This window comes from Phalacrocorax carbo, chromosome 3 (assembly GCF_963921805.1).
Source record: "Phalacrocorax carbo chromosome 3, bPhaCar2.1, whole genome shotgun sequence".
In the NCBI taxonomy this organism is placed as follows: Eukaryota; Metazoa; Chordata; class Aves; order Suliformes; family Phalacrocoracidae; genus Phalacrocorax; species Phalacrocorax carbo.
The window spans coordinates 79,056,080-79,074,862 of record NC_087515.1 but is presented as its reverse complement, the minus strand read 5'-3'; the positions used below and the strand labels follow the sequence as shown (position 1 = coordinate 79,074,862).

General features: G+C 42.9%; 1 protein-coding gene across 1 annotated transcript; it reads right to left on the bottom strand.

The window, feature by feature from the left end:
* Positions 1-133: 133 nt before the first annotated feature.
* SNX3 (sorting nexin 3) lies at positions 134-18,194 on the bottom strand. The gene is made up of 4 exons (XM_064447505.1): positions 17,843-18,194; positions 4,812-4,907; positions 4,334-4,458; positions 134-811 (listed from the first exon to the last, which is right to left on the bottom strand). Exons 1-4 carry the CDS (start codon positions 18,002-18,004, stop codon positions 706-708), a joined length of 489 nt encoding a protein of 162 aa, XP_064303575.1. The 5' UTR covers positions 18,005-18,194; the 3' UTR covers positions 134-705.
* Positions 18,195-18,783: the final 589 nt, after the last annotated feature.

Genomic DNA, 18,783 nt, shown 5'->3' with positions numbered 1-18,783 from the left:
GGTTGTAAGTAACACAAGACTACATAACAGAAGAGCATCACAGCAAGGCTGAAAGACCAGTTCACTTAGTATAGTCAAGTCCCTGCTTCTCAAAGCATGAGATACACCACACTCAAGTTCAAGAGTGACAACATTTGAAGTGCATTTTCACTTTTATTTCAAAACTTTAGACAAGTTACCTTAGTATATAAATCTGATTTTTTCCTCTTACAGAATATAAAGATAATTCCCTCATTACTTCAGTATAAAGTGTTTTACAAGCTCGAAGACAGTTGCTAAGTGTTTCTCACAGAGTATCAGAAATAAAGCAGTCTTTCTACAGAAGTTCAGACAGATTACTACCTCAGAAACAGCATAGCAGTTTAGTCTAATACAGGTGAACACGTGACACTACAACTGTGCAAGTTCAAGTAAGGCCAAGTCAGTAAACATTGTTAAGTCATTGCAAATAAGAGTGGAAAGGTTTGTGAGACATTGCAAGGAGTGGATGGTCTCATAGTATAATACTCTTAAATCAACGATTCAGAGGGATTTAGCTAGAAGACAAGTGAGTTCTTTAATGCTGTAAAGCATATACAAAGACCAAGCAGTGTATTGATGTTAGTGGAGACGTTGTACCTGTTTATCCTCAGCATGCTAAGACAAACTACAACCTCTTAAAACCAAGCATAAGAACCACTAATGTTGAGAAGATGGTTTCAGAGCTCAAGTATGTCTTATTTTGGATGGTGTGTAGTTTTTGTCTATTACTTCATCTTGTAAGAACATGTGAAGACAGCGCTCATTCTGTGCCAGGGGGTGGCCTGCAACCCTGGAGAAGAAAAAACAAGCATTAGTGCTAACAAATCGAGTCTACTTGCAGCTAGGCAGCAGAGCAAGGTTTTATACTAATAACCTATGGTTCTGCCTTAGCCATAGATTCCACTTCCAGTTCACTGTTGGTGACCAGAATAATATCTGGCAGCAAGATTTGTCATTCTTCCCCAGATGAAGTTAGTCCATAGGAACTCTGAGCTACCTCTGATCATCTGGAAGTATGTTATGACATCATCTGTCACCTGAAATTGAGGGACTATATATTTCCTAATGCTAGGATGTTCAGAGTTAAGCAAGCCAAGGGGATTTTTGCAGGTCTTGATACCTTTGACACAGAACACCTTTCTAAAGGCAGCTTAACCCCTTAGTTCTTAGTCTAGTCAATAGTAGTTAGCCCAGGCAAAGTTAAAGACTTAGTCCACCAGGGGGTGCAAAGGTCTTCTGAAGGGTCTGACACTGCTTAAAGCAGTGACTTACCATGGTCACTATTCCTAGCACATACAAGCAGCACCGATGCACAGCCAGAGGGTACTGGCCATTCTGTTAGTCGCAGATGTCTTTAGATATGAAACCTGGGAGGCACAGAGATTGTCTTTTCTAGAAGAGATAAGCACCTCTACTATAGATTTAGTTTTGTTCTACATATAGACTGAGCCACCATCCTTTAAACAGTAAAGGAGCTGAAATTCAATTATAAGACACTCCCAAGCTTGGAAGAAAGCCACAAGGTATTGCATTTAAACCCTTAAAATAGCATGCAGGCTTCTGCGTAGGTAAAAATCCAAGAGAATCAGAATTCCTGGAAGTTGGTCACTTATGAGTATGGAAAACTAAAACAGTTTGTTTTGAAGTTACATTCAGTTTGGTCAATCAAGACAGGCTTCTTCCTTTGAGAGGAAGCCTGCTATCCTCCCTAGGACAGCTTGCATCAGCCTCATGGCCTCCATATCTGTCAGAACATTTATACTCTAAATGGAAGCTATATAGTTGAACACACATAATGCATAGTCAACACCAGTGGCTCAGCATCAGTACTTCTAAGCACTTTCATGCATCTTTTCCGAATGTATCTATAGTGCTTACTTCACCACAGGACAGATTCACCTGTCACTACTCACTTGTCATTGAGGGTATCTGCTAATAAGGAAGCTGAGCTCTCCTGTTCAGCATTGATAGGTTTTATGACTGCACTTGAATCTATCAATCTGGACAGGTTCTAGTAAATGGACAGCAGTCTCAAGCACTAGTTCACAAGGAAGGCAGTCTGGATAACTAGTTTCTCACCCCCATCAGACTGGAGCTGCTGGCCTTGAGCTTCAAGAGAAAGATATACAGGAGAAGATGAAGGGGCAGCAGCATATTACTTCTCCCTTTCAGGAAGGCTTGCAAATGGGTGGCTGAATTGCAAGACTAGATCTGATCTTTCAGATTCAGCTCTTGGTTTCACATGAATACCTCACTCCGCATTGGCTTTTCCCTCCATACTCTTTTCTAAGGTGACTCTTACACAGAGCAGCTACTACTTCAAAGATTTTCATGTATCCCAAAGGGAGGTTCAGGCAGATAAGTGTGTTGCAATGTAGCTACCCCTATGAATGTCATTGTAGGTAGTATGACAGTGGTGCCAGCAAGCTGGCCCAAGAGAGCTGACTCAAGCAAGCTGCACTGCTGTGATTCAGTCCCCCTTGATTTTACATCTAGAGGGACAAAACTTCTCAACATCATCCTGGATATCAAGAACCAGCATTGGTGCATTAAGACCTTTTCTGGATACAGTGATATCAGTTATCTGAGGGGCTCTTTATTCTAGGAGCAGAGGCCAGCTTTGAGAATGCAGTAATGTGACTATATTACACAAACTAACCTCAGGACTAATTTCACTAGTACTCAGAATACTTTGTAGAAGTCCTAAAGCTTCAACATGGTTCAAAACCTTCATTAGTAATATCTGCTTGATGAGTTGGCCATGCCATTAGAATAAATTGATGACACTGAACAGCTAGAATTCTGCCTGAAGAATCTTGTTCCAGCTGTACTCAAGCCTGCCACTACATCAGTATCTACATTAACAGCCTGCTTTTATGTTTCAAAGGAGGAAAAATTGACCAAGAAGCTTTACCCTTCCACAAAACCCATGTATTACTTGCTGTAGGACTGAACAAGTGATACCAGTAAACTAGCCACTCCATTTCCATCAACTATACTGAGTTTTTCAGAGATTCCAGTTAAGATGACTGTTTTACTATCAGCTACCTCAACACATAGACAGCCTTCTTCTGCCACATATTGCTAGATTCAGCATACAGAACTTTCAGTAAGTGCACTTCTTTCACATTTAGTGTAGAGTCCCAAGCCTGCACGGATAAAAGTTGTACTTCACAGTCATGACTACCTTGATTGTGCAGCCTTAAAAGAAAAACACATTCTATCTTACTATAATCACACCTGCCTTCATGTAGTGTAAATGAAAAGTTAGATGCCTTGGAAATTCATTCCACTTGTATTTGAACACAGGAAAGAGCATTCTGAAGCATTTTACCTGCTCAGAACCATTAGCAATACCTCTGAATTGAGCTAACAAGCAACAATGTGGAAAAAAAGAGAGACTTTTTTACAGTTGCACTTAGCTTACTTGCACAAGACGGACAGTTCTAGTGAACTAGTCACTTGCAACTCCAAGCCACATGCCTGAACTAACAATAACTGATGGGCAGATGAAGTTCTGGCTTAACTCAGACATCCTCTATCCCTGTTAAACAGCATTACTATTGAACAAAATTAAAATACTAGTGGAACTGACAAGCTTGAACTTTTAAAGGGAGCAGTCCCAAATCCAGTTGGTCTGAACAGCGTTAGCTCCGGAGACCAGAAGTTAACTAGCTGGTTAACTGACAGTATTCCTTCTTACTCACTGTTTAGATCCACATTGTTAGAAAGATTAAAGTAGCTCTTCAGGTCACTAAATGGAGAGCAGTTAGCAGTGTCAGATGTTAGAAAAATAATCATAAGACTTCACTGTAATTTCTGCTCACCTTTTGAATGGCAGTGAACAAAACCCAAAGTGTCTAATTCAAACTATACATGTGCATACCTCAGGTAGTGTTTTTACACTTCAGAAAGATTCTCATGATGATTAGAGAAAATATGCATCATTACACAAGCTGATAATACCGCACATCTGCAATCAAAGTAAACTGCTTAAGTCCATTGTAAGCTCCATTGTTCACCCAATGGAGGATACCTTTTCGGAAATGAAAAGTAGAACTATTTTGAATGCTATAATTTTGGTAGTAATTTGCATAAATTAACAACAACACTAACATTCATTTCAGCTGTGCAGGTAAGCATTAAGATACCCAAACTAAACACTGGATGAGCAACATTCGTGTGTCCTACTGCAAAATTACGGGAAAGTTACTATTCTGAACCTAGTGCAGCTAGGGGATTAGCAGCTTTAATTCAATTTTCTGGAGCTGAGTTCTGGGTCTCTCTCCAGATAACTATACCCAACACTTACTTGTTTATGAATTGTTCAAGAGCCTGTTTCCTTTCCTCTATAAAGGAATCATCAAATATGCCGTCATCTCCTCGGAAGGGGAGCTGACGGAGAAGAGCTTTTCCTGGTAGAGGTGGTACCACAACCTGAAAGATTTAGAAAAGTGTCCTTAAGTGCCGCCTGTAAGTTTATATTCGTCCTGTGCTACATCTTCCTCCTAAAGGATGCAACTGAATCATTTCCCCAGTGAAGTAATAAAACATGACCAGAGAAGAACAGTATCTGCCATAGAGATAAGTTGAATTAATGTAGTTTAACTCTGAGTTAACTCAAAACCATTAAACAGCCTCTAGCATTGTACAACCGAGACTTGATGAAAGACAGTGGTTTAGTTCTGGACATTTTCAACCATGATATCTGCTCTATAATATATGCTTTATAACATAATGACAACATTTCAGCATCACTACTCTTTGTATGTACCTTTCATTTTACCCACCTTGCTTTCTCTTTCTAGTTCATTCCTTAGCCATTCAAAGTCACTGTATCTTCTTCTGACTGTCGATTCTTTCAATTTGAAAATAGGTAGATTTGTCTGAAAACAAGAACATAAGCTACTGATTAGACAAATTAGAAGTTTTGAGAAGCAGAAGCAAGAATCAGGCTGTTACAAACTAGTTCCACTTCAGCAACAACAACAGTACTGAAAAATACTCAAGAGCTTTATCTCTATTTCTGTAAGCTACATGAGTAAGCTGTGCCTTAAACTGCTTAACTGTGGGTCTCATTTATATGGCATCCTAATCACTGGTATTTTGCCACCATATCACCTAGCAGAATAGCAGATTTACTGGTCACTTGAGGAGACGTTCCAAAGGTTGCACAAGCATCTTCTATTCTTGCTGTCTCAGGTGCTGGATTCCCAATGCCAATACACATAAAATCAGGGCAGGAAAGGGGGGGAAGAAGTCGTCTTAATCCGTCCATGCAGGCTCCTCTTATTTCATTCAAGGGAGTGTTTGAGGTACCAGCACAGGACATTAAGCAAGCTTCCTGTACTTTTCTGCTACCTGATACAACGTGGCCTCCAATATCTTCAAAAGCAAAATCAGAAGTCCTATAGTGAATCCACCATTTAGGACAGATGAAGCTGAAGATTTGCTAGCACAAGCTGCCAAGTTTCTATAGCTCCAGAGAAGCCAGCAAGGCTGAGATGCAACACAACATTCAGTGCTGATGAGATCAGACTGTTTTGTGACAAAGTTAAGCCAAGCAGAGCTTCATAAGGCAGAACTTTCCTGAACAAGGCTAGGAGTCAGCACCCAACTCTAACACCCTTGAAAGAGACATCAGACAGGAGCCAGGCTACAAAGCTGCACAAGATCATGTTAAATACATAAGCATTTTGATAGGTGTCCTTACACTAACTTGTGTAAGAGCCTGTATTACTTCTATTCATCCTTCGGATGCAGGGTTATCCCATTGCTGTAATCCAACTCACACATTATTTTAAGAGTACACATCAAGAGAGCACCCTCCTAATGACACTTCCAGAATGGAAAGCTCCAAGATCACAATCTGAAGCTTAAATGTCTTTGAGGTGGCAAACTGGCTAGTGTTACAAAAATGTTTGTAGGAGTTATGACCTACTAAAAGCATCTACTTGCCATACATAACCAGTGCTAACGGAATAAAGTTTACTATTGTCAGACTGCACATTCACTGTCTAATACACCTTGAAAGATGACCCTTGAGGAGCACCCTAGGAAGCTGATGTTCACATGGGACTACAGTTATCCTCACTTTTCCTGTTGGCAGAAGCACAGCAGTCATCCTCAGCTAGTGCCTTCTGTTTTCAGTTGTTTTATTTTTTAAGTTGTAAGCCATCTCACTCAGCTTCTGGTCCCAGTTTGAGTGGATATCCCTGTACAATGTAATTTATAGGTTGTTATGCTCCAGCTATCATTGTGTGTGATACTTTTGGCTGCTCAAAGCAGGCTTAATTGCAGAGATACTTTCCTGCATTAGGCAGGCCTATGACCACAGGCCATGATATTACTGCCAGCCAATAACAAGTTTTTGGCTGTCACAGTCCAAAAGTACTTGAGAAGTTAGTTGTGTACTTTCACATTATGGTATTTAGTTCATAATTTACAGATGATAAAGTACAGAACAGTATTTTGTTATGAAATCTCTTATTGCTAAATGCTTAGTATTTGTTTATGGAGTATTCAAGCTCTCCTTCCCAGGTAAGACATTGTTGATTGTACTAATGACTAATAAAAAAATTGCACTTAAGACTATTATGTCAGAAGTCAGGCTTTATAAACAAACACTCTTGTCTTGAGGATAAGAGTACTCTACTCAAGAACGAATAAAACTAGGTTCCCCAGAGTGCATGAAGGAGATTCCCAGAAGTGAAGTATTGGATTATTTTTCTCTTATTTCAGCTACTGGCTTTTTAATCAAGTTCAGCCTTCCACATTACAACATTAACTCTTTGTCAGTGTCTTGGGTAGGAAGTCCTTTACAATATTTAACATATAGGCTCTCACCTGCAAAAAAAATTCCATTCTCCTCTCAAGTTACTTACAAGAGGGATTAGAACTGAATAAAAGCAGCAAAAAAACCATGAGTTCCCAGGTCTCCAGGAACTCTTTTCATGCTTCTGGGCACAAAGTCTATAAAGCTAATCTCTAAAGAACATATCAGGCTTACAGGTACAATGTGGGGACAGAAGTGCCAACTGAGCTCATTTTACCTTCTACATTCTCTTGAATTTTCAATGTGCTAGCCCAGCTAGCAAGTTGGAGAAAAAGACAGTTAAGAGTACTTGTTTTCCCTTCAAGTTAAAAAATCTTCTCCAATTTTCATCATAAGCACTGGAAATGTTCAAACTGAAGTGTATGCTAGAACGCTCCCATTAAATTAAGTGGCTTACAAGTCACAAGTTGACAGCTACATGCTAATAGAAAGTGCACATCCCCATCCTTTGGTCTAGATATGACTTAGAGCTATCTGTTGAGAACCACTTCTAAACCTCATGTTCCTTAAAACCTAGAAACTGCAGCAACTCTCCTCCCTCCAGAAATTAGTACTGATAGAGCAGTGTTCTTCATATATACATCTGTTAGAAAGGATAGATTTAAAAAAAGTTAGAGTCCTGTTTTATACTGCTTAACATATTTACATCTTGGGTCCCTATTTTTAAGTCAGGATATATTCACACCTGAAGTTACTTTATGTGCCTTTCTCACTCAGGATTATTACCCTGTTTGAGCAGACCACTTTTCCTCCAGTAGGAAAGGTTTCTGCATGTCCTACTGCCTCCATTTACCATGGAGATATGTTTCTCATTAAGCAAGCCAGACAGCTGCTGAACCATGGGCTATCACTGAGCAAGAATTTGGTAGAAGCAGACAACTCTAAGGTGTCAACAGAAACTTTCAATTTCTATTGATGTGTCATTTCAAGACCATACAGCATATCAAAGTTATTCTCAGCTTCACAGTTTATGTTGAGCATTATCTTTGTTTAGTCACTGAGGTGCCAGTAGCTATTCTGAACACTGTTAGTGCTTTGTTTGCCTGCTTGAACAGAGATGAGACTGAAGCACAAAACGTGAAGTCAGGCTAGTTTCATTTTTACAAACATACCTCCCCACACTCGCTCAACATTATAGTGTCTGTTTTCTGGCCCGCTGATCTGCTAAGTCTACTGTCATAAAACTCATGACCCGGTTTGGCACAGCCCCTGGAGCATAGCTCACTCCTCTGATAAATTTAGCATAATTCCTGCAGCAATTTTTTCTTCTACAGTGTAATAATTAGTCTCCTTTTTATCAAAAGCATTTTCAACAACTTCCCACTCCGAAATCATGCCTCCTAGAAGTTTGAATGCAAGTCTTCAACCTGAAAGGATTATGTGTTACCCTAAGATATGAGGCAATCAAAAGTCACTAGTCAGAATTGCAGATAAAGCATTATTCCAGAAGGACCAATAAACCAGCTCTGCAGAAGTCCCACATAGCCCAAAACCCTAAGCATAGAAAGACGCTAAGACAAGACAGATTCTGTCTAGCACTGTTTCTGTATCAGACTACATGTATATACCCATTAGGCTTTCTGTGACTACTGTCAAACTAAGAGTCTGTATTCTGCTGGGTGTGTTAATGGACAAGCCAATACACTAGAATAAACATTGTCAGAACTGGTGCCAAGTTAAATTACATAGTTAAACAGCAGGTGACAAACCCAGACCCTTAAGTCGCTCTCCTGCATTCCTCCACTCAGACACCAAATGAGTTTCTACAGAGCTTGGCTAGTGTTCAACAAACTGATAATGGGAAGCAGTGGTCACCTGCTGATATATTTCAAGGTAAAACCTGTATTCACAGAAAGCATGTTTCTTCAGGGACATGTATGTTATTGTAACATCTTCAACATATCCAACGCCAAGCTCAGGAGGTTCCCAATTCACCTCAGAAGCAAATGACAGTCCTAAGACAGTAGCTTGGATAACCAGATAAGTCTTATAGCTGTTACTACGGTCAATCCTGAAGCTATGCCCAGTTAGAATTCCAGAAATTGCTTTTATCTCCAAGTGAGAAGACTTTCACAGGCAGAATGCAAGTGGTCTGAGTACAAGTCAATACTGTCCATTCAGCTTAAGATACCCAGCTCTCCGATGCTGCCATACTGGTATACAAGTTACCATAAATTCAGGAGGAAAACTAGAGTACTTTATTTAAAATACATTCATTTATAATTCTAAGTAATTAAGTGTTTTGTTATCTAGACTAAATTAATTTATCCAGTGAGTGGAAAAAGCCTTGCAAATACAAATTTATCTCCAGACATAAATTGAATGCAAATAGCATTTGGGTTCCTTCAAAGAGCATGCTGACACTCCACAAGACTGGCTCTGAATGTCACTGCACCCCAGTCGACCCCCACAACTGCAGAAACTCCACAGCTGTAGTTGTCCAGGATAGTTTGAGGTAAATTTGATCAATTTCCTCATCTGCCAATGTAGCACTCAGCAGCACCACTGCATTGCCCATGTCTCCCACTCCTAACAGACTGAGAATAAAGCTGCACTGTTGCCATAGCATCTACTTTGATGTTGTCTTTTCAAGTAGGTTATAGTAGCCTTGATACAACTCTATTTCCATTAAAATAGAGTGAAAGAAAGCACTCAGCTCACTTCTGATAGAAGTTTGTGGCCTTGACTCTCAGAAGCTAAATTCAAGCTTCTTACTATCTCTTCATTATAAACTGTAATCTTTGTAAATGTAGCCAAAGGGTGTAGTCCCTTGATAGTCAGCCAATGGGAGCTCTGGGGTATTAGAGTAAGTACCATTCAGGGTGGATAAAAAAGTATTATGGTTTTCTTAACTCAAGAGCCTGCTGCCCTTTATGGCTCCAGTAGTCCACTGTTATTGCAGAAACCTTGCCAGTGGTTTGCTTCCTTCCTGACTTGACATAAGCAGTTACCTCCCCATTTCCTACAATTATAAAAAGCAAGAAAGGCGGCAAACATGCTCTAAACTTCTAGCAACTGAAGTTCAGCTTTTTGCTGTGACTTTACTGAAGGAGAAACTCTCTTCCCACTGCAAAAGGTCAGATAGGGCGATGTTATTCTTCTAAGTTTCAGTCCTTTTGACCAAAGCAGAATTCTATCTTCCTTTTTATCCACTTGGTGTCCAGGTTTATTGAAGGTACATTAGATGCAAGAAGAAAATAATCTAAAGTAACAGAACACTGAAACCTGACCACACGTATCCACCCAAGTTTTAAACAATGCTGACTTAACCTATACCAAAACCTACAAAACTTCCTGCTCTACAGTACTGAGACATGGAGCTAGGATGTTTTCCACCTTAAAGACCAAGGCAGTAAGATCCTAGTAGCAACACAACCACGAAGACAATAAGTCTTTAGACAAGAGTTAACCTTTGCCAAGTCCAATGCCTTGAGCTGCTCTATGAAATTAGCATAGGGTTGTCTGGGTTTTTGCCAAGCAGCATCTATCATCACTTGATCGAGATCACCAACATCATGAACAGCTGGATTATGGCATGCCACAGTCAAAAGGCTCAAAGCAGGGTAAGTCTAGAAAAACAGATTGTTTAGTAATCCTTTGTTCTTCAGGTTGCATCCTCAGAAGCCAAGGGTAAAAACAGGAGCCCACTTTAAGGAGGACACATTCAGGCAAAGGTTTTTACAACACCCAGACAGAATTAGTAACTCTAGATAATTATTTCAGGGTTAGCAAGCCAAAGCCTCCTTTGAAATACCAAATATTCATTTTAAAGAGAAAGGATTGCTATTTTTACACAATTGCAAGGTGTAACTGCCATACGCTCTGGTTTGGCCTACTGTAAGGTTACCATTCTTTTCTCATTGCAAATGACTGAAGAGGGATCACGTTAAGTTGATGGTTTAGCATCACTAGCTGACATCTACCAGCTACGATCAAATGGGGCCGACAAAATTGCAGTGCACTGCTGCAACTGACAGTTTATCAGGAACAGAAGTTTTAATGTGCTTTGCAAACTGGAGACAGCCCAGTATCCCTACACTTCACAAACTCACAAGGAATGAGATAAATAACTAGTATAGAAGTATACTAAGTAGCAAATAATTATCTTCATATTTCCAGTTTTATTGGAGCAGTAACATTCACCTTCTTGTGTAGCCACCTAACAGCTACAGAAAGGCCGACAGCTCCTGTTCATTAGCTTGTAGCCCATCTTAACACTTAAGGGGTGCTGCAGCTTAGGCCCATAGAAATAGTCTCCAAAGCTTTATTTCTAAATATAGCGGTGGCTTTAAACCACTTGAGATACAGCTTCATTTTCTTCTGGATTTTACACTAGCTTATACTTTCAAGATTGGCTTTGTGGCCAACACAAACTACACTGTCACATGCCCCAGAAGATCCTCCCATGACAGAAGTTGAGCTGGATTCAAGAAACAGCCACAGAAATAATATTTTCATGGTCCTGTCTTCAGCTGGTAAAATATCTGAGTTTTTACCTTGACCAGACCATTAGGGTTTTTCCATCCTTCTCACATCAAAAAAGTTACAGCAGCTTCAGTCCCTTCACTCAGTGCTATAGCTCCACAGGGCATTCAGATTACATACTTGCTAAAACAGCCTCCAGTAGTGCAACTGGCTTTGCATTACCAATGGAAGAAAACTTTAAAGAAAATACTTCCCCTACAGTTAGAAGCTCATAAATCTGTACTGCATTATTTATTTTCCCAGATGAAAAACAGTAGAGACCTGAGTGCTGCTCTAAAGTTCAAGCTGACACTTTTTTGGCAACTCATCTAAAAATAAAGATGTATCATAATACTCCAGCATCACATGCCTACCTGGATCCCAGCCATCTGTCCTACAAAGATAAGTCATTGTTCTGTTTGATTTGGTCTGTTCATCACTGTACTAGAGGGCACTCTTGATACATGACAATCAAGGGCCACATTGTATGTGCAGAAATAAAAAAGAAGAGTCCAAGTCACCAGTTAAATTAATATACTAACATGAAGCACTATTCAGAGACTTTGTTATTTTATTTACATGGTAACAGATGTCAACACCAAACTAGTTCAGTACCTTTGGACTAGGCTCTTGAACCTAGTTTAATCAAAAACTTCTACAGAAAAATCAGCTGCTCAGAGCGAAAACATGCAATAGACTTGTAAATCCACTCTCTCTGCTTTGGAGGTTTTTCATCCAAACCATTCCACTTGTGTCTCCCTAGTCAGCGTCCTGGGAAGTTCTTAGCCTTCCAGCTATCCTCTTCTGAATTATTGCTCAAGGGAACAGTTAATATTTGTAAAGGTACAGTACCTGGGCTGTAGAACAGAAAAACAAAGTCTCCTCAATCAGCACATTTTTATTCCTTGAAGAGGAGTCTTAAAATATCTAACTGGTAGCAGTGTCTAGAACGGGGTATTAAAAGATTAATTACCTACAGTTAAAGCAGATTTGCAGTGTGATGCAAGATTTGCAGTAGTAGAAAAAGGGAATTAGTGCTGATTATGCATTCCTGAACACATCCACACTGAGTCAGTGTTTAGTCATTACTCCACCACAAGCTTCACTGACTACAAAACTGAACAATGCGTAAGTCAACTACATGTACCAGCAGATTTGATTCTTCTCATGGTGGGAGAAGAGCCTGCAACTTCAAACGCTGCTAAACACATGAAGGACAGGAAATATGGTACCATTCAAGGACAGAACATTTCAAAGATACATTCACCAGATCAAGAGTGCCACTTTGCAAAACCACGGTATAAGACAAGTACTTCTGAACAATTTACACTTTCAGTTTGTTTACCATCTTACTCTGACTTTATTTGATCACAGAATTCAGACTCAAATCAGTCACTCAAGTCAGACTATTATAAATATGCAAAAATGCAAATATTTTATCCAAGCTAGGTTTTGAAAAAAAAATGGGTTGATATGAGAACAGACTTTCAAAACAGCTCACGCTTAGCAGTACTTTGATATACTTCCCCAATCCTCTGGGAGCAATACTATTCTTAACACTGCAGGCACTTCACAGCCTGTGCATTCACTTCCTTCCCCACACTGGGCCTATGCAGTCAAGTACCTCTGCAGGTCTACAGAAATCGTTCTGCAGAAGTTACGGGAAAGGTGACTGCGGCCTTAAAGACCATTGGCACCACCCAAGTGATGCATTTCACAACACCTGGAAGCACAGCAGTAAGGCATTACCTTTCTACACCTCAAGACAAGCCACTGAGCTGTGGAACCTCAAGAAGCTAAAGGTGTGCCTTAATGCCGACTTAAATCACACCAATCAGAAGCAACAGGCCATTCAACATTAAAGAACAGAATTAAGACGACAAAGGGTTTTTTTAACTTTGGTTTGACTAAATATAATTCTAACTACTTGGACTAGTAGCTCCTGTAACAGGTATTTTAGGTCTGTCAGTTTGACTGTTAATGACTTCTCTGCAAGTTGTCACTAACCATAAACAGATAATTTAATCTTTTAGTCTAAGTGACAAACCCTGCTAAAAATGGGCAGCACAGAAGTCACTTTTACAGAAATAACACATGAAGTGGTGTTAACAAAGGGATATTTTTCCAAATGTAGCAAGTTCCTGGATAGCCACATGCTTCCTTGACATTATTCTAACCAATGTGCTTATCTCTTATGGCACTGCTTTTACAGTGGGTGTACAGCTCCAAAGTAACCAATTGCTGGGATCAGAGTTCGCTTGTAAAGCTTGTCTCCTTAAAGGATTTAGCAACTGAAGCTGTTGCATGGAATTTGTTTGAGCAAAGGTGTTCCTGGTGACCCACTTACCAGGGAAATTATGTCTCAAATACAGGAGAATACAAGTGATACCTGGAACTGGATTGAGGACTGCAGACATGCTGTAGGATGATAATATGACAACTGTCATTTGTTCTACATTTGCTTCCTGGAATTCAGAGAGATGACTGGCTTACAGCCCATAAACAGTAACAGGTATTTGATTTGCATGCTCTGTTGACCTGCACAAGCCCACCCACAAGCCCTGAAAAGGGTGTAACATGTAGAAGGGAACCACCACCACTCTGGTCAGGGTTCCTGAGTAAACAGCTAGTGAAGACTCATAAGAAACAGCATATGCATATACATATTTACACAGAGAACTTAACCATTGGTTCACACTCTGCTTCAAGAGGTAGAGGGCAATGAAATAATTTGTTGTGTTACTTTAGCAGGCAGTCTAATTGACTGGTAAGTTTTAACCACTGCACAGTCACCATACTGGGATCATCTATACACCTTTAGATGAGATGACTACTTCATCAAGTTTTAGTTCACTAGAAAAAGCGCTTGGAGCTTTATACCCTACTGCATTGTTCTCCTTTTCAGCTCACTTAGGCCTTCACCACAAAGGATGCCTTAGAATGGTACAAACACACTGCCTAACACTGCTGATGGAAAGCAAATTCTCAAGTAGCCTGTCAAGAACATGACCCACTCAAATTTCCTATTTTAGCACTGCAGGATGGCATTTTCCATCATTTACCATTACTGAACAAGATATTTAGCTTCCATTGCCAAGCTACACTCTAGTGACGTACTGCCACGTTTTGTGCCTTATGATGGTAGTTACAGGGGAAAGGTTTCACCATCACCTTGTCCAGTTTGCTAAGAACAGAATGTTATTTAATATAAGTTCAGGCTCAGAAAGTCAATACTTTGGCCAACTGACCATCTGTGAAGTAAGCTGCCACTCTGGAAGCACTATATAGGTTCCACCTGCAGCACTGAGAGCTTAACTGCTTGTGAAATGTATTTATCACAATGCACAGCTAACCTGCAGAGACACACGCTATGAAAAGCTTTCCTGAGTACCGAACTACAAGTTAATTGCTTATCCAGTAGTACACTAAGCAGTCTACCCAAAACTTTTGGGTTCTCCATTAGGCTTTCCAACTTCCATCAGAAGTTGATGATTAGAGCAACACAAGAACTAAAGCATGAGGTTGTTCTACTTGTTGCTTTCCAAGCAACAGATATGCTTCAGCTGCAACACCAGTAGAAAGCTTGCCAATAAAAGCTTTGGGGGAGCTCTGCAATATTTCACACAAGTATGTTTTACAAGATATTAGTTATCAGACATCAGTTCAAGAGTCTGCTAGCAAGCTCAGTCCTACCCCAAAAAGTTAAGCTTTGAGATTCAGACAGAGCAATAAAGACAGAATTACCCTCGGACTGAGTTTTTAAACACCACAACAATGGTACAGGTCTAATTGCTTCAATGCAAGCTTGAATCTCCGTGTCCTCTCTGACACTGTCCTCTGTCTGGCTTAATGTGATCTGCAGCCATAACAAGGCCATCCAATAGCTTTTACCAGAATTTGCCAGCTGTTAAGCCATCCATTTCTGCACCACTTCACATTTTAATGTTGATGCTAGTTAAAGACATAGCTTTCCAGATATGACACAGGTAACTCACTCCTCCTCAGATTTGTTCTGCTGCTGCTACTAGCACTGCTGGGGGAAACTGCAAATCTCAGCTGCTACTTTCTGTGACCACAAGCACTTGCCAAACCAGAGGGTAGCTGGTGGATACTGTCCGCCATGGTCCAACAAGCAGCTTATCATACAAGGCCTACCTATCAGAAATACATTACTATAGCAGTTCAAGTTTGAACTCTTCTCCCATGCTGAAACTTGCAACACAGTCTGTGTTCTGCTGAGAAGCAGTTAATTGATACAAGTTTAGACAGTGAACATAATTCTGCATGACTTGTATTACCTGCTCTGTAGCCTTCCAGGATAGACAGACAGAAAACTCAATTTTACAGTTCATGACAGCTATAAATGCATTGATGCACTATATGTACAGTAGCGCACAGCTGGAAAGGGAATGATCATGTATTCTAAGAGATAGTCCTGTATACAGGCATGCACAGATGCAAGTAAGGAAGGTGGAGGAAGCAATGTTTATACAGGAGTCAGAGTGGGAGGAAGAATAGAGGAAGGTCACAGTACTATCAGAGTTTCTGTTTGTTCAAGTCACTTCTAGGCCTTCATTACAACAGGAATCCAGAATTTTCTACCCCAAACAGCACAAGGTCTAAGAGTAACCTGCCTCAAAACCTGTTTTCCTGCTTTCCTTTCTGCTGAAGAGCTTCAGTTGGGGATTTAAGAAAAATTATTTTTTAATCCCAGCAAATTTGATCTCATTCCCAAGGCTGTATCATGGCTAAGCCCCTTTTGTATCATCGTCCCTGGATCCAGCAATTTCAAATGCTCAGTCTCATGGAAAGAAAAGTTATCAGGAACTTAAGGCACAAATACTTCCCAGCAAGGTAGAGTTACATCTTTCTGCTAAGTGGACAGCTAGGGTCCTGATAAGGGCAGTGTAATACAAGACAAACTGGCAAGTTCTAGTTTGTCCTCATGCAGAGGCCAAACACAGACTAAAGTTGTTTCAGTTCATTCTTCCTGCCCTATGGACACATCCTGAAACATGATAATAGCTACTGGACGTGACAATTTAAGAGCATCAGAATTAAAGTAGTATCTTCCCTAGTAGCTTTACAAATCTGTTGATTTTGCTTTTTTAAGTAAAGTTACACTAAGCTGAGAACTTAGACCTTTAATACCAGAAAACCCCCAGAGGGTTTTAGTCTTGTCTGAAGAATTTTAACAACCAAGGCAGCAGCCCTCAGCTGAAGCCTTCCCTGCCACGAAGGCATGTACACTCCACGGTGGCCAGTGTAAGAACTTGCACTGCAGAGAATGTGTGCTGGGGATCAGCGAGGCCTCTTGGCCCTCTTTTACTGCCTGTAATAACTGACCAAGTTCAATCAGCTGTAACAGAGTAAAACTATACAAAGTAGTGGACTCAACCACAAGCTACAAAAAAGATAATATTGTAAGAGGTCATCTTTCTCAACGCAACTTATCCCTGGCAGCAAAGATTAAAAGGGTGTCAAGGACAACACTGTAGATATCATGTTTTTCTGTCCACTCCTCCAGGCCCTGTTTATGAAACTAGAAAGACCAGGGAACATAGCAACAACTTCACATGGCTTTTTCTCAAGCTCAACACTACTAAGCCTTTGGGACAAGTCAGTGAACACAGCCCTTCCAGCTAGGACAGAGTCTAGCGCTACTTAGAAAGAGTATTTGGTAGCACATAGTGAAAAACAGCCCTGTTTATCAGGCACTCAATTTATATTTCAGGTACAAAAGAAGGCTGGAAGCTCTCCCCCATATACACTCACCTTGTCACTTCAGCCAGCTTTGATCTAGCACATGTGCCCACTACACTTGTTTACACATTCTCTCCAGAGGTTTTTGAGGCTGCTGGAACCCTGAACTGACCCTCCTCCTCAGGGCAGATCCACCCATGCTACTACACCTCAGACAGCTGAGAGTTTGCCCTATTCTACTTAAAGACAGACCAGCAATTGCTGACAGGACAGCAGCACGTCAGTCTTGACGTCAGCTGTGCCCAGCAGTGCTACAAAAGCACTTGTCCCTCGGTCACCTTAACCGAGGCGCGATGCCCTAGCTGCCACCAGACCGTCGGAGTCCCCAGCTCCAGCCGCTTGGAGCAGCCGGGGCCTGCTCCCACGTCCCAGGAGAAGCCCGCCGCCGCTCAGCCATCGCCACCCCCGCCGCGCCCCCCTCGTTAGCGGTGACACGGGCCCCGAAGGGACCCGGCGGCGGCAGCCCGCCACCGCCTCCCCCCCGGCCCGGGCCCCAGCGGGGGTGGGGATGGGACACCCCCCCCGGTTACACGAGGGCCGGCCGGAGCCCAGCACCGACACACCAGGCTCCGCGTTCGCCCCCCACCCCCCCCCGCCTCACGTTTGCTCCTGAGGCGCCGGGCCCCGCCACGGAGGGATGGGCGCGGACCCCGCCGGGCGCCCCCAGCCACCGGCCCGGGGCAGGGCGGCCCGTCGGTGAGCAGGAGCGGGGCAGGCCCCCGCGCCCCCCTGCCGCTCCCCGCCGGTCCGTGCCCTCACCTTGACGCGGATCTCGTAGGTGGTGAAGCGGCCGCGGCCCACCCCCACCGTCTGCGGGTTGCCCACGTCGATCTCTAGGAAGTTGCTGGGCGGCCCGTAGGCGTCGTTCAGGTTCTGCGGCTTGCTGATCAGCCGGCGGGTGTCCGCGATCGTCTCGGCCATGGCGGAGCAGGGCGCCTTCCCCGCCCCCGGAGCGCGGCAGGAGCGAGCAAGCGACCGAGGAGAGAGGAGGGAGCACCGAGCGCTGCCGCCCTGCGCCGCCCGCCCTCTTATCGCCCCGCCGCCAGCTGACCGCCCGGCACGGCGCACCCACGCCGCCGCCGCCGCCGCCGCCGCCGCCGCCAGCGGATGCACCCGCCGCCCCCGCGCAAGGCAGGCTGGGCAACGCAGTCCTCGGGGGCCGCCCCGCTCGGTACGCCCGGCGTGGCCGCCCGCCTGCCGAACTACAGGTCCCAGCGTGCGCCGGAGGCTCTGAGGGCTGGTTGCTCCGGCCAGCCCGCAGGCAGGCGGGAGCGAGGGATGGGTGCGAGCGGTGGGGTTCAGCAGGTCTTCCCGAGGGGTGCCCCCGCCTCGGGGTCCGCGGTGAGCTCCCTCATCTCGCCCGGGGAAGGAGCTCCCGTGCGGGGTCGGGGTCGGGGTCGGTGCGGCCATCAGGCGACCCCGGGCCCGGCCCTCGGTAAGGCCGAGGCGGGGGCCGCTGCTGATGCCGTGGCAGGGATCAGGAGCACAGACGGACAGCCAGCCAGCCAGCCGCAATGCGATTCACTCATCGCAGCAGCAATCTAACCCATTTATTTTTAAAGAAAAGAAAGTTTTAACAGCACACGACAGTAACGCCGCATTACTCCCCGCTGCAACTTTTCACCCCCTGAAAGAGTGCAGAAAGGCAGGATTGCTGTTTATTACAGGTGGGGAGACCAGGTAGGTTAGCCAGAAACATG